The 25,815-nt window shown below is 41.4% G+C and overlaps 1 protein-coding gene across 3 annotated transcripts in view; it reads left to right on the forward strand.

Moving 5' to 3' along the window:
• The window catches only part of LOC137344888 (merlin-like), a 79,157-nt gene extending 53,739 nt beyond the window's left edge, over positions 1–25,418 (forward strand). Inside the window, exons 16-18 of one of the 3 annotated variants that reach the window (XM_068008144.1) lie at positions 1,870–2,029; positions 16,058–16,098; positions 21,752–25,418. In XM_068008144.1, coding sequence (XP_067864245.1) covers positions 1,870–2,029; positions 16,058–16,069 — 172 coding nt within the window. In that variant the 3' untranslated portion in view covers positions 16,070–16,098; positions 21,752–25,418. Of the gene's footprint in view, positions 1–1,869; positions 2,030–12,880; positions 14,334–16,057; positions 16,099–21,751 lie in introns of those variants that run through there. The other 2 variants (XM_068008142.1, XM_068008143.1) reach the window with 2 other exon arrangements.
• Positions 25,419–25,815: the final 397 nt, after the last annotated feature.

Consider the following 25,815-nt stretch of genomic DNA (forward strand, 5'->3'; position numbering starts at 1 on the left):
GAGGTGAATAGCAAAGATGCATTTAAGGGGAAGCTAGATAAACACACGAGGGAGAAAGGAATGGAAGGATACGCTGATAGGGTTAGATGAAGTCGGGTGGTGGGAGGTTCGTATGGAGCATAAACTCCGGCATAGTCCTTTTGGGCTGAATGGCCTGTTTCTGTGCTGTAAATTCCATGTAATTTATGGTTATCATGAAAAATGCAAAGTGTTGCGGAATTTATTGCCCAAAATATTGTTTAAATCTCATGGTACCATGTAATAAAAATGGAATTAGAGGTATTTTGTCACTGTTGATCAATGGCCTTGATAATGCATCGCACATTACCGGGCAGAACACTACTATTGTTATAAAACAGACAGACAGAGGGCGAGAGACAGAGAGGAAGAAGAGCGAGGGCATGACAAAGAGCGTGTGCAAAAGTGAATGTGTGTGCATGCAACAGAGCCAGAAACAGACATTATGATATGCAGTGACTTACTCAGGAATGTCAGCCCCTATCACCAGTATGTCAGATTTACTGTCAGCAATGACTTAGCAGATCCACGAATAATATTTTTAAAACAGTGCACTAGCAAACCTATTTTGTCTCACAATCCCTGTAACACTTCAGTAGCACACTGGTCATAGTTATGTGTAGCACTTAATCACAGTCAAATTTGTATACGGTTTTTGCAGCTGATTGTTTTCCACCTCAGGCACATTTCTTCTTGTTGATTGATACGCAAATTTGATAATTTGGATTCACTTGTGTATTAATTTGTTGAAAAAATGAAGGAAAGCAATGAATTCGTGCAGAAAAATGAAATATCTTTTTCTTTTTTATGTCCTGGAATGCACTAATTAATGTTTTTTTTCCTCCTAAAACTGTAGTTTTCCCATGAATGGGCTCTTTCAGATTAATTCCTGGGCTTGTAAACCTGAATTTCTTCCTCCCGATTAGCTTTATCTGCTCCCGATTTAGCTTTTCCCCCTCCCGATAGTGTGCATGCAAAACTGTTTGTTCCATGTGTGCTTCCCTCTTCCCCCTCCCCTCATGACTTTTACTGGCCTCCTGCTACTGATCTGACCTGCCTGCCTGCCTGCCAATATCTTGTCCTGCTGAACTCCTACTGGCCCAGCCCATCCACAGCCTGACAAACTTCTCTTTCACCCAGTCTCTAGCGCCATCCCTGAGTTGCTCCCTCCACTTCCTAATCAGAGTGCGGTCCTCCTGGTGAGTTCCCAGCCAGGAGCCAGCTCTAAGTTGCTTCAACTGTTTATTGACTGTACAGTTGGCAAACAGAGTAAAATGTAGTAAGCACTTTGAGTGGCTTAAAGCCAGTTCTTGGATGGTGGCCAAGAACGCAGTGAGAGAGCATCTATTTGAGTTTGGGGAATGGGTGATATGATGGGCTACCTTCTGCAGGGCCATCCTCCCCCTTAATATACCCAGACCCTGTTTAATTAACTGATCTATTCCACCTCCGGCAAATTTCCTCCTGTTTTGGGGAATGTACAAGGTTGTAGGTAGGAACCAGGCATATCGTAGCATTGGGGAGTGTGGGGTTGGCCTTGGGTTTGGTGGAACTGGAATGAAGGTACTGCAACTTGGCAGCATTGTGGTAGGGATGCTGAGATTTTGCAGTGTATTTAAAAATGATTGACTTATTGACATGATTTCAAGACTGTGATTTCAGTGTTTGGCTATAAACCATTTGGAGCTTTGTTCTTTGTATTTATAATGTTATCTGTGGTCATTGATGAGGCTACTAACTTGCAATCAATACAAGATATCAGATATTTTCTGTAATCCAACCAGGCAGTCTTGTAGAGACAAGTGACATTTACACAATGTTCTTAGCTTCCATTGTTTGTGGATTCCTTAGTGTGGAGTACATGGAGAAAAGCAAACACCTGCAAGAACAGCTGAAGGAGCTAAAAACTGAAATTGAAGCTCTGAAACTGGAGGAACGACATGCTAACATGGGCATCCCTACCAGTGAGACTATGGAATTTGCTGAAAATACTTACACGCCACTCAGTAATGTGAGTTTTCTTTAGAGTGAGTGTGTGTGTGTGTGTGTGTGTGTGTGTCTTAATCTTATACATGCATGGCTTCAAATTCAGTTCAGATTGTAATGGGGAATTCAGATCAGTGGAGGAATTTAAGCATGGAGCCGCCAGCCATTGGGGGAGAACAAATACAGCCAGTAAGTGTTCTGGATAGGAAATTAAGTTGGCTAGGAGGTTACTGTAAAAGGGAAATGAAGCAGAGTAAGGGTAGTCTGTGAGGGACAGCTTACAGCCTTTTTTTTTATTCGTTCATGGGATGTGGGTGTCACTGGCAAGGCCGGCATTTATTGCCCATCCCTAATTGCCCATGAGAAGGTGGTGGTGAGCCGCCTTCTTGAACCGCTGCAGTCCATGTGGTGAAGATTCTCCCACAGTGCTGTTAGGAAGGGAGTTCCAGGATTTTGACCCAGCGACGATGAAGGAACGGCGATATATTTCCAAGTCGGGATGCTGTGTGACTTGGAGGGGGACGTGCAGGTGGTGTTCCCATGTACCTGCTGCTCTTGTCCTTCTAGGTGGTAGAGGTCGCGGGTTTGGGAGGTGCTGTCGAGGAAGCCTTGGCGAGTTGCTGCAGTGCATCCTGTGGATGGTACACACTGCAGCCACAGAATACCCAGCCTCTGACCTGCTCTTGTAGCCACGGTTTTTATATGGCTGGTCCAATTAAGTTTCTGGTCAACGGTGACCCCCAGGATGTTGATGGTGGGGGATTCGGCGATGGTAATGCCGTTGAGGATGGGAATGTTTGCAGAGCCTCCTCCTCCCGTTAGTTGTTCAATTGTCCACCACCATTCACGACTGGATGTGGCAGGACTGTAGAGCTTTGATCTGATCCGTTGGTTGTGGAATCGCTTAGCTCTGTCTATAGCATGTTGCTTCCGCTGTTTAGCATGCATGTAGTCCTGAGTTGTAGCTTCACCAGGTTGGCACCTCATTTTTAGGTACGCCTGGTGCTGCTCCTGGCATGCTTTTCTACACTCCTCATTGAACCAGGGTTGATCCCGTGGCTTATTGATAATGGTAGAGTGAGGAATATGCCAGGCCATGAGGTTACAGATTGTGCTGGAATACAATTCTGCTGCTGCTGATGGCCCACAGCGCCTCATGGAATGCCCAGTTTTGAGCTGCTAGATCTGTTCTGAATCTATCCCATTTAGCACGGTGGTAGTGCCACACAACATGTTGGATGGTGTCCTCAGTGCGAAGACGGGACTTTGTCTCCACGAGAACTGTGCAGTGGTCACTCCTACCAATACTGTCATGGACAGATGCATTTGCGACAGGTAGATTGGTGAGGACGAGGTCAAGTAAGTTTTTCCCTCGTGTTGGTTCGCTCGCCACCTGCCGCAGGCCCAGTTTGGCAGCTATGTCCTTCAGGTCTTGGCCAGGTCGGTCAGTAGTGGTGCTACCAAGCTACTCTTGGTGATGGATATTGAAGTCCCCCACCCAGAGTACATTCTGTGCCCTTGCTACCTCCAAGTGGTGTTGAACATGGAGGAGGACTGATCCATCTAGCGGATTGTGGGGTGGTAGTGGGTGGATTTTGCTCTGTGGGGTGTGCAGGGTTCAGAGTTGAACACTTACTCGCTGTTGGTTTATGGTGAAATTCAGCCAAGTATGGAGTGCGGATTAACGGCTGAAATCTTGTTCAGTGCATGGGGATGGGGGGATTTGAGGCTGAACACTTGCCCTGTGGAGAGGGATAGGTTTATATCCTCCAGTTTAAACGTTGTTGTTCCTTTGTACTCGTCTTGTACTGTTGGGTCCAACCGCATTGTACTCAAATGGCTACATGATGATATGCTTGCATCGTCACCTTCAGGTGCACTACCTTTACAATCGTTTATCAGATATTATGTGCTTACTTAGACCATTAGCAACACCACTGAAGGTTCACTCTAATACGTTAAAAGTCTTGTGTATAGCACATACTTCCCATATACATAAATCTTGCCTCTTGTCACACCTCACATTTCAGATGTAATATTTTAAGTAGTATCCTTTAACTATCCATGAGCTACACCACAGGAGATCTGTTTGCATGTGTGTGTATGAATACATGTGTGTGATGTAAATTATTTGATATATGTGATCTATCTACTGTATATTCTTTGTCCGTGCTGTTCTGTTTCTTGCTTTTCCTGCCATCACTTTTTTCTCAGCTGCTATTTGCTTATGTTCCTTTATATATCTGTAGCTGAACCTACCATTTATCAATCTATTTTCCTAATCTTATGCATTCTTCCTAGCAGTTTGCTGTTCCTCCCAACTTGGTATCATCAGAAAACTCTGATATCCACCCCTTTATGTCTAGTGCATATATATCAAAAGTAATCCCGCTAGCCACTGCCTGCCAGACTGAGAAACGTCCATTTACAACAGCTCTTTGTTGTCTACCTTTCAGCTATCTTTCTATATATGCTGCTCGTTTTGTCTTACGCCTTGGGCTATAAACCAATTTCTCATGTGACAATTCATCAAATGCTTTTTAATGTTTTAATTTTCAAATATTTATCCACTTTCCTTTTAAAAGCTATTATGGACTTTACTTTCCACCACTTTTCTGATGGGGCATTCTATATCTGAACAACTCCCTGCGTTAAAAAGAGCTCTCCTAACCTCTCGTCGTTCTGCTGATGATTTTAAACTTATTAAACTAGTTACTGACTCATGGACCAGTTGAAATTGTTTTTCCCAATTTATCTTGTTAAAACTCTTCATAATTTTGAACATAAGATCTCCACTTTCTCCTGTGCCTCCTCATTAAAGTCTCCCATTTCTGCTATCCTCCTAGTGAATGTCTTCTGCACCCTCTCCAAGAATTTGACATCATTCCTAAAGTAAAGTTGCTCAAAACTGTGCACTATATTCTAGTTTCAACCTAACCAGTGATTTGTAAGTCTCTCTGCTCCTCTACTCCTTTTAAAATTTTACCATTCAGTGTGTATGTCCTCTCATTATTCCTTCCAAAATGTAACACCTCACATTTCTCTGGATTAAATTTAATCTCACATCTTTCTACAAATCTATTAACCTGTCTATGACCTCCTAAATTGTTTACAGTCTCTTGAAGATAATTATGCTCTCTTTTTATGGCATCTGCAAATTTTGCAGTGCCCCGTATATCATGTTTACAACCCTCCAGTCTGAAAAACATCCCATAACCACTGCTCTCTTCTGTTCCTTAACCAATTTCCTATTAATGCTGCGACACTCCCTTTAATACCACAAACCTTAATTTTATCAATGAGCCTCCTATGGCATCTTATCAAATGCCTTTTGAAAATCCATCTACAGAACATTCTCTGCATTTCCTTTATCACTACACTATTATTTCCTCAAAGAGCTTGAGCAACAACTTGCGTCACTACAGTGCATCCATGAGGCTGAGAGCTACATGGATAGCACATTTCTGGAGGTGGTCACCCCGCAGCTTAAGAGAGCGCAGGCAGAGAGGGAATGGGTGACCGCCAGACAGACAAGGAGGACTAGGCAGATAGTGCAGGAGTCCCCTGAGGGCATCTCTCCCTCTAACCAGTATTCAGCTCTGAATACTGGCGAGGAACAGCCTGACATAGCCATACTCACAGAATCATATCTTTCAGCCAACGTCCCAGACTCTTCCATCACCATCCCTGGGTATGTCCTGTCCCACCGGCAGGACAGACCCACCAGAGGTGGCGGTACAGTGATATACAGTCAGGAGGGAGTGGCCCTGGGAGTCCTCAACATTGACTCCGGACCCCATGAAATCTCATGGCATCAGGTCAAACATGGGCAAGGAAACCTCCTGCTGATTACCACCTACCGTCCTCCCTCAGCTGATGAATCAGTCCTCCTCCATGTTGAGCACCACTTGGAGGAAGCACTGAGGGTAGCAAGGGCACAAAATGTACTCTGGGTGGGGGACTTCAATGTCCATCACCAAGAGTGGCTCGGTAGCACCACTACTGACCGAGCTGGCCGAGTCCTGAAGGACATAGCTGCTAGATTGGGCCTGCGGCAGGTGGTGCGCGAACCAACACGAGGGAAAAACTTACTTGACCTCGTCCTCACCAATCTACCTGTCGCAAATGCATCTGTCCATGACAGTATTGGTAGGAGTGACCACCACACAGTCCTCGTGGAGATGAAGTCCCGTCTTCGCACTGAGGACACCATCCAACGTGTTGTGTGGCACTATCACCGTGCTAAATGGGATAGATTCAGAACAGATCTAGCAGCTCAAAACTGGGCATCCATGAGGCGCTGTGGGCCATCAGCAGCAGCAGAATTGTATTCCAGTACAATCTGTAACCTCATGGCCCGGCATATTCCTCACTCTACCATTACCAACAAGCCAGGGGATCAACCCTGGTTCAATGAGGAGTGTAGAAGAGCATGCCAGGAGCAGCACCAGGCGTACCTAAAAATGAGGTGCCAACCTGGTGAAGCTACAACTCAGGACTACATGCATGCTAAACAGCGGAAGCAACATGCTATAGACAGAGCTAAGCGATTCCACAACCAACAGATCAGATCAAAGCTCTGCAGTCCTGCCACATCCAGTCGTGAATGGTGGTGGACAATTAAACAACTAACGGGAGGAGGAGGCTCTGCGAACATCCCCATTCTCAATGATGGCGGAGTCCAGCACGTGAGTGCAAAATACAAGGCTGAAGCGTTTGCAACCATCTTCAGCCAGAAGTGCCGAGTGGATGATCCATCTCAGCCTCCTCCCGATATCCCCACCATCACGGAAGCCAGTCTTCGGCCAATTCGATTCACTCCACGTGATGTCAAGAAACGGCTGAGTGCACTGGATACAGCAAAGGCTATGGGCCCCGACAACATCCCAGCTGTAGTGCTGAAGACTTGTGCTCCAGAACTAGCTGCGCCTCTAGCCAAGCTGTTCCAGTACAGCTACAACACTGGCATCTACCCGACAATGTGGAAAATTGCCCAGGTATGTCCTGTCCACAAAAAGCAGGACAAATCCAATCCGGCCAATTACCGCCCCATCAGTCTACTCTCAATCATCAGTCAATCTACTCTCAATCATCAGCAAAGTGATGGAAGGTGTCGTCGACAGTGCTATCAAGCGGCACTTACTCACCAATAACCTGCTCACCGATGCTCAGTTTGGGTTCCGCCAGGACCACTCGGCTCCAGACCTCATTACAGCCTTGGTCCAAACATGGACAAAAGAGCTGAATTCCAGAGGTGAGGTGAGAGTGACTGCCCTTGACATCAAGGCAGCATTTGACCGAGTGTGGCACCAAGGAGCCCTAGTAAAATTGAAGTCAATGGGAATCAGGGGGAAAACTCTCCAGTGGCTGGAGTCATACCTAGCACAAAGGAAGATGGTAGTGGTTGTTGGAGGACAATCATCTCAGCCCCAGGGCATTGCTGCAGGAGTTCCTCAGGGCAGTGTCCTCGGCCCAACCATCTTCAGCTGCTTCATCAATGACCTTCCCTCCATCATAAGGTCAGAAATGGGGATGTTCGCTGATGACTGCACAGTGTTCAGTTCCATTCGCAACCCCTCAGATAATGAAGCAGTCCGAGTCCGCATGCAGCAAGACCTGGACAACATCCAGGCTTGGGCTCATAAGTGGCAAGTAACATTCGCGCCAGATAAGTGCCAGGCAATGACCATCTCCAACAAGAGAGAGTCTAACCACCTCCACCTGACATTCAACGGCTTTACCATCGCCAAATCCCCCACCATCAACATCCTGGGGGTCACCATTGACCAGAAACTTAACTGGACCAGCCACAACTGTGGCTACGAGAGCAGGTCAGAGGCTGGGTATTCTGCGGCGAGTGACTCACCTCCTGACTCCCCAGAGCCTTTCCACCATCTACAAGGCACAAGTCAGGAGTGTGATGGAATACTCTCCACTTGCCTGGATGAGTGCAGCTCCAACAACACTCAAGAAGCTTGACACCATCCAAGATAAAGCAGCCCGCTTGATTGGCACCCCATCCACCACCCTAAACATTCACTCCCTTCACCACCGGCGCACTGTGGCTGTAGTGTGCACCATCCACAGGATGCACTGCAGCAACTCGCCAAGGCTTCTTCAACAGCACCTCCCAAACCCGCGACCTCTACCACCTAGAAGGACAAGAGCAGCAGGCGCATGGGAACAACACCACCTGCACATTCCCCTCCAAGTCACACACCATCCCGACTTGGAAATATATCGCCGTTCCTTTGTCGCTGGGTCAAAATCCTGGAACTCCCTTCCTAACAGCACTGTGGGAGAACCGTCACCACACGGACTGCAGCGGTTCAAGAAGGCGGCTCACCACCACCTTCTTGAGGGCAATTAGGGATGGGCAATAAATGCCGGCCTTGCCAGCGACGCCCACATCCCGTGAACGAATTTAAAAAAAGAGGGTTCCCCTAGGGAGCGCAGCCAGAGCCAAGACCATAGCTTGGCTTAATGGATGGCTCAGCTTTACAGGGGGGGAGGAGAAAGGTCAGGAGAGCAACAATGAATAGGGGATTCTATAGTTAGGGGAACAGACAGGCATTTCTGTGGCTGCAGATGTGATTCCAGGATGGTACGTTGCCTCCCTGGTGCCAGGGTCAAGGATGTCACTGAGCGGCTGCAGAACATTCTGGAGAAGGAGGGTAAACAGCCAGAGGTCCTGGTCCATATCGGTACCAACGACATAGATAGAAAGAGGAATGAGATCCTGCAAGCAGATCTTAAGGAGTTAGGAAAGAGATTAATAAGTAGGACCTCAAAGGTAGTATTCTCCGGATTACTCCTGGCGCCATGTGCTAGCAAGTATAGAAATAGGAGGATAGAGCAAATGAATATGTGGCTGGACTGATGGTGCAGGAGGAAGGGCTTCAGATTCCTGGAGGAGGTGGGACCTATACAGGCTGGATGGGTTACACCTCAACGGAGCTGGGACCAATGTCCTCGTGGAGAGGTTCGCTGGTGCTGTGGTGGGGGGTGGGGTTTAAGCTAATTTGGCAGGGGGATGTAGCATTGGAAAGGAGAAACAAGGTGCACAACGGATTGGGAGAGAAAGATAGCACTAGAATTAAAAATAGTACAGTATTAGGTGGGAATCAGTCCGAGAGTACAAGAAAGTCTAAGATTGTTTTACAGTGCATGTGTGTAAATGCACAAAGCATGGTAAATAAGGTTGGAGAGCTGCAGGCGTAGTTAGCCACATGGGAATATGATGTTGTGGCGATAGAGGAGACCTGGCTCAAAAAAGGGCAGGATTGGGCACTAAATATTCCTGGATACAAGGTGGTCAGGAAAGATAGGGAAGGAAAGAAAGGAAAGGAGGGTGGCAGTATTGATTAAGGAGAATATTGCCGTGCTGGAGAGAAAGGATGTCCTGGAGGGGTCAAGGACAGAATCTATTTGGTAAGAAACAACAGAGGTGTCATTACACTGGATGTATTCTATAGGCCACCAACTAGTGGGAAGGATATAGAGGAGCAAATTTGCAGGGAAATTACAGAGAGGTGCAAAAGCCATTGGGTAGTGATAACGGGGGATTTCAACTATCCTAATATAGACTGGGATAGTAATATAAGGAGCAAAGAGGAGGAGGAATTTTTGAAGTGTGATCAGGAGAACTTTCTTGACCAGTATGTTTCCGACCCAATGGGAAAGGAGTCATTGCTGGATTTGGTTTTGGGGAATTAGGCGGGCCAAGTGGAGCAAGTGTCAGTGGAGGAACATTTAGGGAACAGTGATCATTGTATCATAAAGTTTAGAATAGCTGTGGAAAAGGACATGGACCACTCTAAGGTAAAAATACTCAATTGGAGGGGGGCCAATTTCAGTGGGATGAGAACAGATCTGGACTGGATAAATTGGAACCAAAGATTGGCAGTTAAAACTGTAATTGAACAATGGGCGGCCTTTAAGGAGGAGATGGTTCGGGTACAGTCGAGGTACATTCCCACGAGGGAGAAAGGTAGGGCAACTAAAGCCAGAGCTCCCTGGATGACAAAAGAGATAGAAAGTAAGATGAAGCAGAAAAAAGGGGCGTATGACAGAAGTCAGGTTGATAACACAAGTAAGAACCAGACTGAATATAGAAAGTTCAGAGGGGAAGTAAAAAAGGAAATGAGGGGCAAAGAGAGAGTTTGAGAATATACTGGCAGCTAACATAAAAAGGAATCCAAAAGTCTTCTATAGGCATGTAGACAGTAAATGGGTAGTAAGAGGAGGGGTGGGATTGATTAGGGACCAAAAAGGAGATCTACTCATGGAGGCAGAGGGCATGACCGAGATACTAAATGAGTACTTTGCATCTGTCTTTACTAAGGAAGAAGATGCTGCCAGAGTCGCAGTAAAGGAAGATGTAGTTGAGATACTGGATGGGCTAAGAATTGCTAAGGAGGAGGTACTAGAAAGGCTAGCTGTACTTCAAGTAGATAAGTCACCCGGTCCGGATGGGATGCATCCTAGTTGCTGAGGGAAGTAAGGGTGGAAATTGCGGAGGTACTGGCCATAATCTTCCAAACGTCCTTAGATACAGGGGTGGTGCTAGAAGACTGGAGAATGGCAAATGTTACACCCTTGTTCAAAAAAGGGTGTAAGGTTAAACCCAGCAACTATAGGCCAGTTAGTTTAACCTCGGTGTGTGGGGAAACTTTTAGAAACGATAATCCGGGACAGAATTAGCAGACACTTGGACAAGTGTGAATTGATTAGGGAAAGCCAGCACGGATTTGTTAAAGGTAAATCATGTTTAACCAACTTGATAGTTTTTTGATGAGGTAACAAAGAGGGTAGATGAGGGCAATGCAGCTGATGTGGTGTACGTGGACTTTCAAATGGCATTTGATAAAGTGCCGGATAATAGGCTTGTCATCAAGATTGAAGCCTGTAGAATAAAAGGGGCGGTAGCAGCATGGATACAGAATTGGCTAAGTAACAGAAAGCAGAGCGTAATGGTGAACGGCTGTTTTTCGGACTGGAGGGAAGTGTAGAGTGATGTTCCTCAGGGGTCGGTACTCGGACCACTGCTTTTCTTAATATATATTAATGACTTGGACTTGGGTGTACAGGGCACAATTTCCAAATTTGCAGATGACACAAAACTTGGAAGTGTAGTGAACAGTGAGGAGGATAGTGATAGACTTCAAGAGGATATAGACAGGCTGGTGGCATGGGCGGACACGTGGCAGATGACATTTAACGCAGAAAAATGCAGTGATACATATCGGTAGGAAGAATGAGGAGAGGCAATATAAACTCAAGGGCACAATTCTAAAAGTGGTACAGGAACAGGGAGATCTGGGGGTATATGTACACAAATCACTGAAAGTAGCAGGGCAGGTTGAGAAAGCGGTTAAAAATGCATACGGGATCTTGAGCTTTATAAATAGAGGCATAGGGTACAAAAGCAAGGAAATCATGATGAACCTTTATAAAACACTGGTTTGGTCACAACTGGAGTATTGTGTCTAGTTCTGAGAACTGCATTTTAGGAAAGATGTGAAGGCCATAGAGAGGATGCAGAAAAGATTTACTAGAATGATTGCAGGGATGAGGGACTTTAGTTATGTGGATAGACTGGAGAAGCTGGGGTTGCTCTCCTTGGAACAGAGAAGGTTGAGAGGAGATTTGATAGAGGTATTCAAAATCATGACAGAGTAGATAGAGAGAAACTGTTCCCATTGGCAGAAGGGTCAAGAACCAGAGGACATAGATTTAAGGTGATTGGCAAAAGAACCAAAGGTGACATTAGGAAAAACTTTTTTACGCAGCGAGTAGTTAGGATCTGGAATGCACTGCCCGAGGGGGTGGTGGAGGCAGATTCAATCATGACTTTCAAAAGATAACTGGATAAGTACTTGAAAGGAGAAAATTTGCAGAGCTACGGGGATAGGGCAAGGGAGTGGGACTAGCTGGATTGCTCGTGCGTAGAGCCGGCACAGACTTGATGGGCCGAATGGCCTCCTTCCGTGCTGTAACCTTTCTATAATTCTATAACTGCATTGAATTTGTCAGACTCAGCTTGCCTTTTACAAATCTGGACTGGCTTCCATTAATTAATGCATGTCTATTTCGGTGAGTACTGATTTTATCCTGTATTGTAGTGTCCAGAAGCTTTCCCAACACCAATGTTAGGCTGACTGGTCTACAGTGTCCTGGTTTTTCCCTTTCTCCTTTTTTCGAATGGAAATGTTAAATTGGTAACTCCAGTTCTCTACCACAACTTCTACATCTAAGGATGTTTGAAAGATTGTGGTTAGACTCTCTGCTATTTATTCTCTGCTTTCGTTCAGCATCCTAGGATGCTTGCACGTTGAGTTCCACCATTTTTCCAGTACCACTTCCTTATCTATAGTTATAATATATAATGTTTTATATCCTCCTCTTGCACCCTTTCATTCCCACCACCATAATCTTCTGTGTAAACCAATGCAAAGTATTCATTTCATATCTCCACCGTACCTTCATTCTCCATTAGATCTCAAATTTTGGCAGTTTTCTTTATTTTAAAGAATAAACTGTAGCGTTGAACTTACTATTTGAAATTTGCACCATATGGAACCTCTCCACCACCATCAAGTTTTGTCATATTGTCACTTAGCTGGTGGTAAGATATCATTGTGTGTCTGTGTAATTATTTTGTTAGTTCTCTGATTTTAAAATGTCAAAAGCTACAGCACCGCATTATTTAATAAAATAATACCTTTAGGATAAGGTTGAAGATTTCATCATTTGGGTTGCTGTAGAAAAAACATAGAATATTAAAGCTATTTAAGTTATTTTTAATTTAAATGTATTCATGCAGAGGCTTGCTTCCTGATTGTAGCTGCCATCTTTCCTCTGTTTCATTGACCAGGGAGCTAAAACATGACATCTTGGTGTTTGGCCTGTTCCTACCATCCTGTGCAGCTTATTGCTTTCTGTGGAACAGAAGCGGGTGCAGGGAGCTGAGGCTGAGCACAAAGTCCTGCGGATGGCTGCTGTGCTCGGAGGACAATCACCGCATGAACTTTTGACTTTGAACTTAGCTTTTTATTGGAACAAACTTTTTAGGAACCCCTGTCAAACTAAACCGCAGAGCCAAGATGAAAGTAATTGCCATGGTCCTATAATGCACCTTGTCCCCAGGGTACACAGCCAGGCTAATAAGCTGGTGTACTGTTGTGTTTTCCTGCATGCACTGTGTAATCAAAATGTATAGTGATTGTAAAGAAATTATATTTATTAATGTAAAATTATGAAATTATGTTAATCTATTGTAATGAGTTTTTGTTTTGTGAATACTCAAGGAAAAAGGCACTACTGTACTGAAGAGTTTCCGGGACATAGGTTTACTATGAGAATAATGCCTTAAAACCTGGTTATTGCTTTAAAGTTCCCAAATATTATAGAGTGTAGTTATACTTTGCCTAATGTAATCATTGCAAAATAAGTTTCTTTTAAATTTTGAATTAGTTTTATTCATTTTACAGATCTTTTAGAAAAAGAATATTTTGAAGATGGGCTGCTGGTGAGGAATGGGTTGGGTTCATGCCTCTGATTTCCCCACATAGTGATTTCCAGACTTTAGTTATGCCATTGTTGGAAGGGTCTGAGTGGAGATCAGTTGTTTTCTCCTTGGAGAAGGATAATTAAGGGGAGCAGAGGAGAGAAGTCACCTTGGGCTATGCTTGTGCGCTTTGTAGTAGCCAGTTTTAAAACAATATTGCCAGACACATGAAAGCAGATCTACAATTCATTGCCTTGGTTGGCAAAGATGCATAATATATAGAAATGTAAAGAAGGAAAAGAATATAGGGAAGTACTGGTCCTGAAAAGGCCCTTCACTTACAAAAGAACTTCCCAGCTCATTTTTGGTGTATTTGTTGCTGAATCAATGATTGTCAGGCAATTGCCTGAGGGAAGAGTCAAACCATTCAGTTATAATGCAAACATCTTATGTGATTTGTTCAAATATATTTTTGATTGGCAGCTCCTTTTGAGTTTAGTGCACAAGTTATTTAAATACCGGATCCTGGTTACTGTTTTGAAGGTATTCATCAGCCTACCTTTTTCAAATCAGAGAGTCCATCTGGCATTTTCAAAGAGAGTTAGTCAAACTAGAAAGCTTTCATAGGTGGTCGAAAAAAAGAAAGGAAACAATGACATGAGGAAATTGTAACTTTTGTAGTTTAGCACGGCAGTTGCTAGCTATTTATTACTTTTTACAATATTAGAAACCAGCTATGTTTACCAACTAATATAAAATTATATATTGTGTTATTGCTATTATTCACATGTTCTTTTACTGTTTAATAAATTTGTTTGACAATTACAGCCTAATTCAAGGTGCCTGCTTCAGATATATTTAGAGAAGTGCCTGAAACTTTTTTAATGTTCCCTGCTATCCGGACCTCATTTTATATTTTACATTTCCTGACTAGTTTCTTAATCTTGGTTTTTATATTTGTCTTGATCCACCGTGCCACAGGTAGCGGGAAAAAGTAGCTTAATTTTTTTTTAATGTATTCAAGGCATAATTGAAGTTGTAGTTTTTCTGTCGCCTCCTTCATTCCCGCTTCTTCAAAAATTTCTGTGTGTTGTTTATATTTCTGGGAAGGTAGGCCACCTTCTCCAAACCTGTAGCATTGCTGCTGAGTGACTGGTTGTTATACAGCAGCATTACTACAGGCATGGAGCAAGTGAGAGTAGTCTCAGTTGACATAATCTCTGATTTTTGTTTTATTTTCAAAAAGAAGAAAATAATTTCTCCCTGTGGGAAAACTTCTATTATTTGTTTGATGCCTGAGATGAGATCAGAAACACATCAACAGCCACACTTCTGCAGGATTTTGTGGGATTGTGTGTGAAACCTCACTGGGCTTGTCACACGTTGCCATTTTAATTTTGATGTGGAGATGCCGGTGATGGACTGGGGTGGACAAATGTAAGGAGTCTTACAACACCGGGTTATAGTCCAACAGCTTTATTGGAGTCACAAGCTTTCGGAGCTTTCCTCCTCCATCAGGTGAGTTCACCTGATGAAGGAGGAAAGCTCCGAAAGCTTGTGATTCCAATAAAGCTGTTGGACTATAACCTGGTGTTGTAAGACTCCTTACATTTTAATTTTGCACAGTGAGAATGAAGAGTGCACTTGTGCTGACAAACATAAATCAAAGTGAGAAACCTAAGCACAGCAGATGGAACTATTATGGCATAATAGTGGGCAATGTGGATAGATGCCTGCTGACTTGCCAGCTTGCTGCTGCTTCCATGCTTACCAAGATTAGTTTTGCTTCATTTGCAGCCTAATTCAAGGAGCTGCTTACTTCAGATATATTTAGAGAAGTCCCTGAAACTTAAAGCAAAGAATTAACTTTTGGCATGTCTATAAAATAAAATTACATATTATGAAGAGATGGTATCACTTTTGAAATGTATACATGTATGCCCAAACTAATAAATGAAGGTTGTTACTGTGTTAATATTATAATCTGTTATAACCTTGCAGCCTTTGCAAAAAAGGTTCAAAATACCATCGTTGACTTTAATGAGATACTAGTACTAATAATGAATAATTACTGAAAATTTTGGGCATCATTGCAGCATTGTAATAGGCATATTACATTGTCAGAAAGCCTGAAAATGAATAAAAACAGGATTTTGGATAGTACTATACAAATGCACCAATTCCATTGAGTTAGCACATCAAAGGTTAAAAGTATCCTATTGTATTGATAATTGTAATACTGTGAAACACCTATTTGTCATTTTAACATGAAAATGTAAGTGTCTTTGAGAAATAGAAAAGGCTGCATTATGGTTCAGGAAGTGAAGCACATTTAATGCAGTGTTTGTGGTGAAGTTATTATGTATGAATACCATTATATCTAAGTTACAACAAAGCTTACCATCCATTGAGTCAGTTTTCTTTGTAGATCTTAAATTAGTTTTAGAATCAGAGAAATCCCAGATTGTAAAAGAAACTAGGGGGTACCTTAGATAAATGATAAATTTAACACTGGTATTGTAATCTTTCATTTTTGCATTGCAGATCAGAATTTAAGTAGCTGTTTGGTCACTTCAGATTATTTGGTAAGAGCCACAATATTCTGTTGGTATTGTAGACAGTTTTGTTTAATATACAAGAGAAATTACAAGAAGATATGGGAAAATGGTGATAAATTTGGTAGAAATATATTCTGGGAATTAAAATCCCTGTTAAAGAACAGTTTGTTTTATAAAATACAAAAATAAGAAATTGACAGCAGGAAAAGACGTCAAGTCTGTCCCAAATATGTGGCTGTGTTTTCTGAAGTCCATTAACCTCTTCAAACTGTAATGTATAATAGTAATTGCTAAATGTTCAAATATGATAGAATAGTAGAACTGTTTTACTCCATTGGTTTATTGTAAGATTTTAATACACAGGTAACATAAGAACTGAACAGGAGTGAATTAGAGATGGGCCTGGATTCAGTTTGAACATCACTTGTGCATTTAAAAACCCTTTACCAAGGAGCCCACTGCACTCATTAATTCATGCTTTCATATTTTTCTCATATGCATAAGGTTTACTTTCTCCCTTGACTGGCTCTCTTTGGAAAAAAAAATGGCTAGTGTTCTGTGTCTTGGTGAATTGTTTACAGAGATGTGTAAGCCATTGGCCATGGATAATAATGGGTGAATGATGTCAGAGAAACCATATTCTAACAACAGGATGGACAAGGTGCAAATTAAGTTAATCTGCATATGGATTACAAGGGTATAACTTCCAGGAAATTCAGGGTGATAAATGTTTATTTATTATGCAGATATTGATGGAGTTTTCTGATCATCTTCACTTTGTTATAGTTTTGGAATTATGGGAATGACTCAATGCTTAATACCCGTGGTGCTGATGCACATCTGGCGTAAGCAACTCATCAGACAGCTGAAGTCTGATGTGTTCAATTTTTGCCCCCTAATAGGCTAAATATATATTGGGTTTTTACAGGATAATCCGTTACCAGACCCCTTTAAACAAGCTGGAGAACTAGGAAACACTGAAACATCTGATTAATGTTTTTTTATTCACATTACCCACTACACACAGTGACCATAAGATTACTGGTACCGACAATTACGTGGCGACTCATTCAGGAAAAGTCGCAAGTGCGTAGTTCCAATCTGCTTACGCTGGTTGAAGCTAGACCAGGTCAAGTCCTACTGAGCTTTTGTGTGTTGTACCTTCTACAGTCTTAACGACTTGCTAAAGTTATGATAACATGTCAACACGTTCTGGTTATTTTTAATTAATACGTAACACATTAACCCATTAAGTCATTTTGTAAATTATGTAATTCTCTTTAGTGAGTCTGCACGACGTTATCTATTCTTTGTCCATTGTTCTTTTCACGGTTTGTACCTCACTATCTTATCTTTTTCTGATACCCTCTCTATTAGCCTTTGTATTCAGTTCATCTCCTGACCATTTGGCTTGGTGCCTAGAACATACCATGTCTGTCCTTGCAGATTAATAGTTTATTAATGTTTGTCCATTATGTCCTAATTTTATCCTGAATGTGACTTCTCAGAATTTGCATATACTGCAGATTCTTAGTTTTAATATGTGTAGGTGTCTTTAATATTGAGAAATGTTTAATAAAGTTATTAGAATTATTAGGGTCTTCTCCAACTGGCCTACCTCTGTCTACATGATGTGTGCCCATCGTGCACAATATAATGTGGTGGGGAAATATAATGCACTGAGGGCTTGCACTAGGTTTAATGAGGCCTTTGAACAAATGTTAAACGCATTTGCCCATAATGTGTTCTCAGTAAAACAGGATGGTTGGCCCTTGCAAACATGTTGATTTTTGTTCCTTAAAAGGAAGTCTGCTTGGTAGCCATATCAATCACCTGCATGTTGACCCAACAACTTTATTGTTTATTTCATGGTGTCCCAACTGCAGCTATTCAAAGCTTCTCAAACATTGCACCTGCTATTTGTTAGCTAAGGGAATGGTGATTGAGCTTTGCCTAAATAGGAACTGTGGATATCCCCATAGCCACCCTTTGTTATCTGCTTTTTCTAGAGGTGGAAGGGCAGGATCAGAAGTTGTTTACCCAGCCATGATGTTTCTAAGTTATTGTTGCCTTACTGAATTTTGCCCTGCAAAGGGACCTTGCTATGTGGCACACAGGAGAAGATGGGCAGCAGGGGCCATTGTCAGAGGACAACCAAGAGATACCAGACTTTATGCACAGGGAACTGGTCACACAGCAATAGTCATAAGGAAAGCTGGAATAGATAACAGATATAGTTCAGTGCCTAAAACATCCAAGGCATAACAGTCATCTATGCATGTGCCCAATAACCTTGCCTGATAAAGCTTCACTCCCCTTGGCCCCAGACATACCCCAAACCCATAAATATAACAGAATTTCACCCCAACTACCTCAATTTTCCTCATTCCAAAAGAACTGTCAAAATGCAACTCAGTTTTTATTAAACATTACAGTATCTGGTGCAGGTGTATTCAGTTTTGCCCTGATGTTGCCATTTAGTAAATAAGTATGGTGTGTCTTCAGCTTCCTGTGTGCTCTTTGTAAGTGTTTTCTTCCGTGGGAGGAGGAAGTGAGCTGGATGGCTGATAGGTGATGTTTTCCTGTAGGGATGGAGGTGGTCTATTACCTACATGTGTTGGGTCAGTAGATTGACAGACACCATGGATGTTGATGTGATGACTACCTGAGCCTCTATGCAATGTGAGACATCTGTGGTCATTTGCACAGGGTAGCTGAGTGATACAAGTGCGGCTTTGGAGACAGCAGCTTCATCTACGTCGACTCCTTCCATTCCCCTTCTGTTGGACAGTTCCTGAGCATGGCCAAAGATCTGTGTGAGAGCAGACCACTTGACAGCTGTGAGGTTGTTGAACTCTGCGTTATCTACCTCTCCAGCAGGGTGAATGCAGAGACTGCTGTAAATTGGAGATCCAAGTTTCCTGAGTCCCAGTCACAGCATTCACAGAGACTATAGATACGGGTGGCCTCCCCTGCAGAGGGCATTGGATTGGCCGTTCTTTCCAAGACGGTTCGTAGCTCAGTCTTGCAGCACTGCACAGATATGGGTTGTGAACTGTTCCATAGATCTTCCCAAACTGTACAATCTGATTGGCATGGCTTTAACTGACTGCATTAACTGCTGATGCTGAGCTGCAAAACTGTTTGTAGGCAGGCCCTGTGAGGTCTGAATACCTGTGTAATGCCTGCCACCGTAGGGGTAAGTGAAGCAGGGATGCTATGAAGTGCTTAGTTGAAGGTGCATATTGGGCTCTGCCATCTTTTCCTCTTGGGAACCTGCAGAAGCAGAAGAATAGATTTAAGAATGCTGATATTCCTTGACTATCAGCTTATATGGCAAGACATTGCCATGTGTTCTGCTGCAGTGTATGCCTGCGTGTGAGGGAGTGAATAAGCGAATACAAAGATAAGAAATTTATTAAAAACAAAGGATTGTACTTGTCCATGAGCTTGAGGAAGGCTTCTGTTATAAATTCAGGTCTATCGTGGATACCTTGTCAGGTTCAGTGGTGTCAATCACTCCCTTAAGTGGTCTGAGTATCTTATTTTTATGGGAGCTGACTCACATTGCCCTGTAATCTACTTGTACCAGTACCGAACCTTGCGGGAGTAACAATAAAATTGCCTAGAAATCTGGACTACATGCGCATGTCTTGCACCTGTATTTCTTCAATTCTCCGACAGCAGCTCAAGTTAACATTAAATGAACCGTTGGTTTGATTTGTAAATTGTTTTGCTCCACTTTTTTTAATTCTTGGGATGTGGGCATCGCTGGCAAGGCTGGCATTTATAGCCCATCCATAGTTACCCAGAGAAGGTAGTGGTTGGTCTACTTTTTGAACCACTTGTAGCAGTTTGATACAACTGAGTGGCTTGCTAGGCTACTTCAGAAGGCAGTTAAGAGTCAACCACATACATTGATGTGGGACTGGAGTCATATACAGGCCAGATCAGATAAGGATTGTGGCGTGTTCCACAGATCTCCCCAAACTGTACAGGCTGTTTGGCATAATAATGGACATTAGTGAATCAGTTGGGTTTTTCTGTCAGTCCAACAGCTTCATGGTCACTTTTGCTAATGCCAGTTTTTTTATTTATAGATTTTTTTTTTTCTAACTGAATTCAAATTCTCAAACTACAAAATACAGTGGGATTTGAACTCGTGTCCTCTGGATTATAAGTCCAGGCCTCTGGTAACTAGTCCAGTAACATAACCACTGCACTACCATACCACATTAAGGTAAAATATAGAGAGTAATAGATATGATCAGAGTTTCTCAGTTCAATCAGTACACCTTGTGTTCACATAATGAAAGAAATTAAAGAACACACACTATTGTCTCACTTTGGTGGCACGTATTACTTAGCTGAAACACAATAATCCCTCTGCATCCTGTCCTGTAGCCCAGGGTAGAACCATTCTCCCTCCAGCCTGCTGTCCTTTTTAACCTTGCAACACACTGCTGCCTAACTGACTTTCTCGTGTCTGTGTATCTTTTTTGAAAACCTTACTCTGGTGCCAACTTTTTGTGAAAACTGACTAGCCCCCCCCCCCTCAAAGAGTGGAGATCATCAGCCAAATTTGGCAATGACCCCCACTAAGTTGATAAGAATAGGGTTATTACAACAGCAATGAGTGTGAACAGTTCCTGGAATGTCAAATTATCTTTCACTGTCTCCAGGATGTTAGGTTCAAACACCCCATCTGAAATCTAATACACGCTTACCAGGACTGCTGGCCTGTGAATTTAACCTCTTTAAAGCTGGTTTTAACTTAAAAGCACACTTTAAAATGACTCTTATCTAGATCTTTTCTATGGAAAAATGGTCAAAAATCCAGAAATGTGACTGCCTCCAACTGCTCTTCCCAACTTCCTCAATTGTCTCCATGCCTATGACCCTCTTCTGTTAAGAGGTAGGTCTGTATGTGCTGGTCTCTGTTATGTGCAATCTTCTCCTGAAAGCAGGTAGAAAGGTGACATGTGTTGGAAAGAAGAACCTGAGAGGAGATGTGACTACCCAACTGCCCAGTTCAGCAGCCACCTTCTATGAATCTGTGAGCATGCAGCATGCAGGTGTTAAGTGCCAACTTGGCTCTGTAATAGTACTTGTGCTTCTGAGTCAGAAGGTTGTGGGTTCAAGTCTCATTCCAGGACTCGGCTAACACTTAAGTGTAGTCCTGAGTGGGTGCTGCATTGTCGGAGGCACTGTCTTTAAGACGAGACATTAAACTGAGGCCTCAACTGCCTGTTCAGGTGGATGTAAAAGATCCCATTGCACTAATAGAAGAAGAGCAGGGGATTTTCTTCCAGTGTCCTGGCCAACAATTTCCTCTCAATCAATACCATTAAAACAGATTAACATTTATCACAATGCTGTTTGTTGGACTGTGATGTGCACAAATTGACTGCAAGGACTATATAAGTGCAAGTTCATTCATTCAATTGTTCTGTCTTGTGTTGGCAGTATGCTTGTTATTTGTTACTTGCCATATATACTGGGCCACAGACCAAACACATTGCCGTATAACAATGCACAGTGCTGAGGTAAAACTTGGGCATATGTGCACATTTGGAAAGTATATGAACAGTTGCCAGAGTGCACAAATTTGAACATCAATTTAAAAGTATCTCATTTAATTTTTCAGCAATATTTTTCCTGTTTCCCTTTCATTCTGCAGCTTAACCTACAGAGTGTAACTGCTAAGACACAATTGGCCTTTCTGGAAGAACTCTAACACCTCCAACACTGGACTGTCTGGTCCGAGAAATCAGTTTGATGATGACCTTTCTGCATTCCAGAGCCATCACACAAAAGAAGTTGGATTTAGCAAAGCATTCTTAATGAACTTCAGCTACTAGTTTTGTAAGGGAGATTGATACTGCTTCAGAATATGCAAATATTTACCATTTGAACACTGGCAAAGACTGTCATATTTTAGTCGCTCAATAAACATGACACTAAATGGGAAATTTTGCTGATGATTCCCAGTTATAACTCTAAATGTTAGTCCCTTTGCTGTTTATTTTAAAAACAGCAACTATAGGCTGATGGAACCCCATTAGACTTTGAAATGGGATGATAGTTAGCTGTTCATAAATACTATTGATTGTTATTTATTTATAAATTGTCAAAAATATGTGGACCCATTCACCAATTAAGCAATCCACCCAATTGACACATATCAGTGTCCTATCGTTATTTTCACTGCTCACATGATAATTTGCAGTAGTGAAAATTAAGATATTTCACATTTATTATTTCAGTGTCCAGCATTTTATTTCAAAGATGTTCATCAGTTTACACATTGTTATGGATGGTTGTTCTTTCACACTCCTATGATTGTACTGTATTAATGATATTCATACAATATCTTGACTTACTAATCTATCTGATTCATACAATTTGTTGCAAATATATAATCTTTAAAAATTTAAATCTACATTTTTAGCTACATTAATATTAGTGATAAACAATTAGCAGTCCAATCCTAATGATCACTGCACAAATACATAGACATATAAAAGATATTCATACCCAAGCCATTTTGATTAAATTAAATTCTTTATAGCATGCAGTGAAATATTGAACACGTGACCAAATCTATAAACTTAAGACTATTTGAGAAGTATTGGATTGATGGTTACACAACTGCTTTGGCCTACAATCCAACCTCAAAGTCTCATATAAAATTATAAAATCTGAATCCATCTTTCCTGTACCTGGATTTACTTTGTTTATTGAATTAACTTAATTATGGGGCTGATGGATGTGCAACTATTTTTTAAATCCTTTTTTCCTTCTAAAACACTACATCTTATTCCTATCTAAAGTTCTATTATTGGATAAAGAGGTATATAAGAAGGAATCCTCAAACCGAAATTGTATCACAAAACAGGAAAAGGATTCAAGTTGGACTTTGCATAAATGACATTCATATTTGGGCATCACAAGACAAGAATTCGTTAGTCCCTGTTGGATTGTCTAATGGAAAGAAGAGAAACAGCTTGGGAGGTGGTCCTTTCCCACATTCTGTATGTGCAACTTCTGCATGATCCATTAAGGAATGTGTATCTTTGCAGAGGTTCAGTGGTGGGAATGTCCAACCTTAACCAAGAAGGATCATATTTTTGTGGGGAGGAGAGGGAAATTATAAAATACCCCCAAAAAACTCAAACTATTGAAAATCCAGGATTTTTTTTAGGGGAGGAACCCATATTTAAATAACGAGAAGAAACAAATGACTGCTCATTGATCACATCACAGATAGAGTAGATGTGAATTTTCTTCTGGGGAAGTATGTGGTGCTTTTAGAAAATCCATGCTAATTGCTGCTTTACAATAAACGTTAGCAGTAATAAGCCAGAAATTAATTAAAGGCCTGTTTAAATCTCACCTGAACTTTATTTTTTTGTATATATCAGTATTCTGTTTTGTACAAGTTACAATAAAAAGTTAACTTTCACAGTGACGAAGAAATATGGGAGGACTAAAGTACATGCAGTTTAATTGTAACTTTGGCTCAATTCTTTTGTTGATGAAAGAAAATGTTTGTTTTGAAAATTCTAAGCATGTAAACATGCTGACTGGAGTTCTCTGCGGCATTACTGTGCATTCTTTCAGTGTTGCTTGTTTTTTGATGAATAACATAACTGGGTGAAGGGAGAACAAATGATTGCTTGATCTCTACATTCTATTGAATTGTTCCAAGCAAATTAATGTAATTGAAACTGCCATGAAAGTCACTTTCAACTAGGGAGAATCCATTCCTGTGACAACCCTTCAGCAGCATTTATTTTCCCCAAAGACTCAGAAGTTAAATATCTAACTTTATTTCTAAAGTTATATTTTCCACAACCAATTGATAAGAATGTTGTGCTCCCCTAATGGTTCAGTGAGTAAATGCAATGTATGATGTACTGAGCCATTCAGGAGGTTTCACTCCTGGTTTGTGGTGTTAGCTAATTTCTGCTTGAGTGATGAAGGATGCAACAGTTAGCTTCAGTGCGCCAAGGCTGGAGATTAACCAGGAATCTGCCAATAGCCTAAACAAAACAGACAGTGCTGGAATTATGCAACATCTGTACAATCACATCAACATCTGTAAAGTGAAAAGACAGGTGTGTATGTTAATGTTATGTGAAAACAGGTTTGTGCTTGGCTGTGCTGGATCTCAAACAGGCCACTGGCACATACAGAATTAATTATTTGGATGGGGCACTGGAGGACTGCTGATCTGGGGGAGCTGCAAGGTGTGAAAATTGAGGGAAAATGATAGAAGACACAAAAACAATGGGAGTGCCCAGTTTTTTCCAACATGCCAGTAATATGAAGCCAATGGAATGCTATTCTAGAGCATGCAAGGGATTCCCACAAATGTATTCTCAATACCACTGAATGCCATCGTAAAATTATAGAACACATTGCAGAGATTGTGTTTTGATTTTTTTTGTGGAATGCAGCATCTGTCATATTTTGAACCATATGATCAATTACACTCAAAACTAGTTTGTGGTCCTTCCAGTGCGTTAAGAACTGGACAGTACTTTCAGCATTGTGAATACTATATTCATACTTGAGGAAACAAGGTCAGAAGAGTGATCAGTTTAGAAAGGGGAAAGAACAAAACAGTAAACACTGACCTGTTAAAATATAAAGTAAGAACTGCCACCCCCTTAAATTGTTTACTATTAACCTTTTGATTGATGAAACAGTGATGTCTTGAAAGCACTCTATTAAATAATAATGTAACCTATTATAGCTTGTCATATTGCTCTGGCTGATAATGCCTTAAATTACCAATAACACTAATATTTACATTATTGGATGGATGGTTGGTGCATTTGAGATTCCTTGAATTAAATATTAAAAGCCATTCACTCCTTTTGATAAGCGGTTATTTAAAAAGTGTATATTATTGAATATCACTCCACAACGCATAAATGAATCTTTCAGTTTTTTCCTTACACCTTTGTGAAGCGCCTTGGGACTTTTTAATATTAAAGATGCTTTATAATGTAGGTTGTTTGACAGTTGACTTTCATTTCATAGCCAGATTAACACTTGCTTTATCCTTAAAATCAACTTTATTTTTTGCTTAATTTGCTGCCTTTTTGGCATAGTATTATTGGGAGTATCTGGGTTTATACACATTTATTTATTTGGTGTTTCATTTGGTTAGGAAGCAGTCGCATCTATATTTTTATGCATTTTGTGTTGTTTTGAGGATTTATGCAAACTTCCTTACACCTGTATCAGGAAATAAGGGAGACTGTACTGTAAATTTATAATATGATTTGTATATTCCTAGACTATTAATGCTCAAAATAAACTTCTTATCTCAATTATTTGATTGCATATTAAATATATTATATTTTCTCCCATCTACTGGAATGAAATGCAATGACTTAATTTTTATGTGCCATTTAAATTTCAAATGTGATATTTTATATATGCCCATGGAATTTCCTATTTTAAATGGGTTCACACCTCCCTGTTAAGTTTGTATGTAGTCTTTTTCCTGTAGTACCTGTCAGATTTATAATAGGATTTGCTGGAATAGTTTTTTAAAAAACTGCAGTTGCAGGCACTGGCTATTGGATGACAATGTAGAGCACTTTTCTCTCTTAGTTTTGACTCTACCATGTTGGATTTTCTACTGTGTGAGGTGAGTAGCCAGGTATGTTTAGTATAACTATTATTTAAATGTAATCAAAAGCAAAATACTGTTGATGCTGGAAAATG

This window comes from Heptranchias perlo, chromosome 28, assembly GCF_035084215.1.
Source record: "Heptranchias perlo isolate sHepPer1 chromosome 28, sHepPer1.hap1, whole genome shotgun sequence".
NCBI classification, from domain to species: domain Eukaryota; kingdom Metazoa; phylum Chordata; class Chondrichthyes; order Hexanchiformes; family Hexanchidae; genus Heptranchias; species Heptranchias perlo.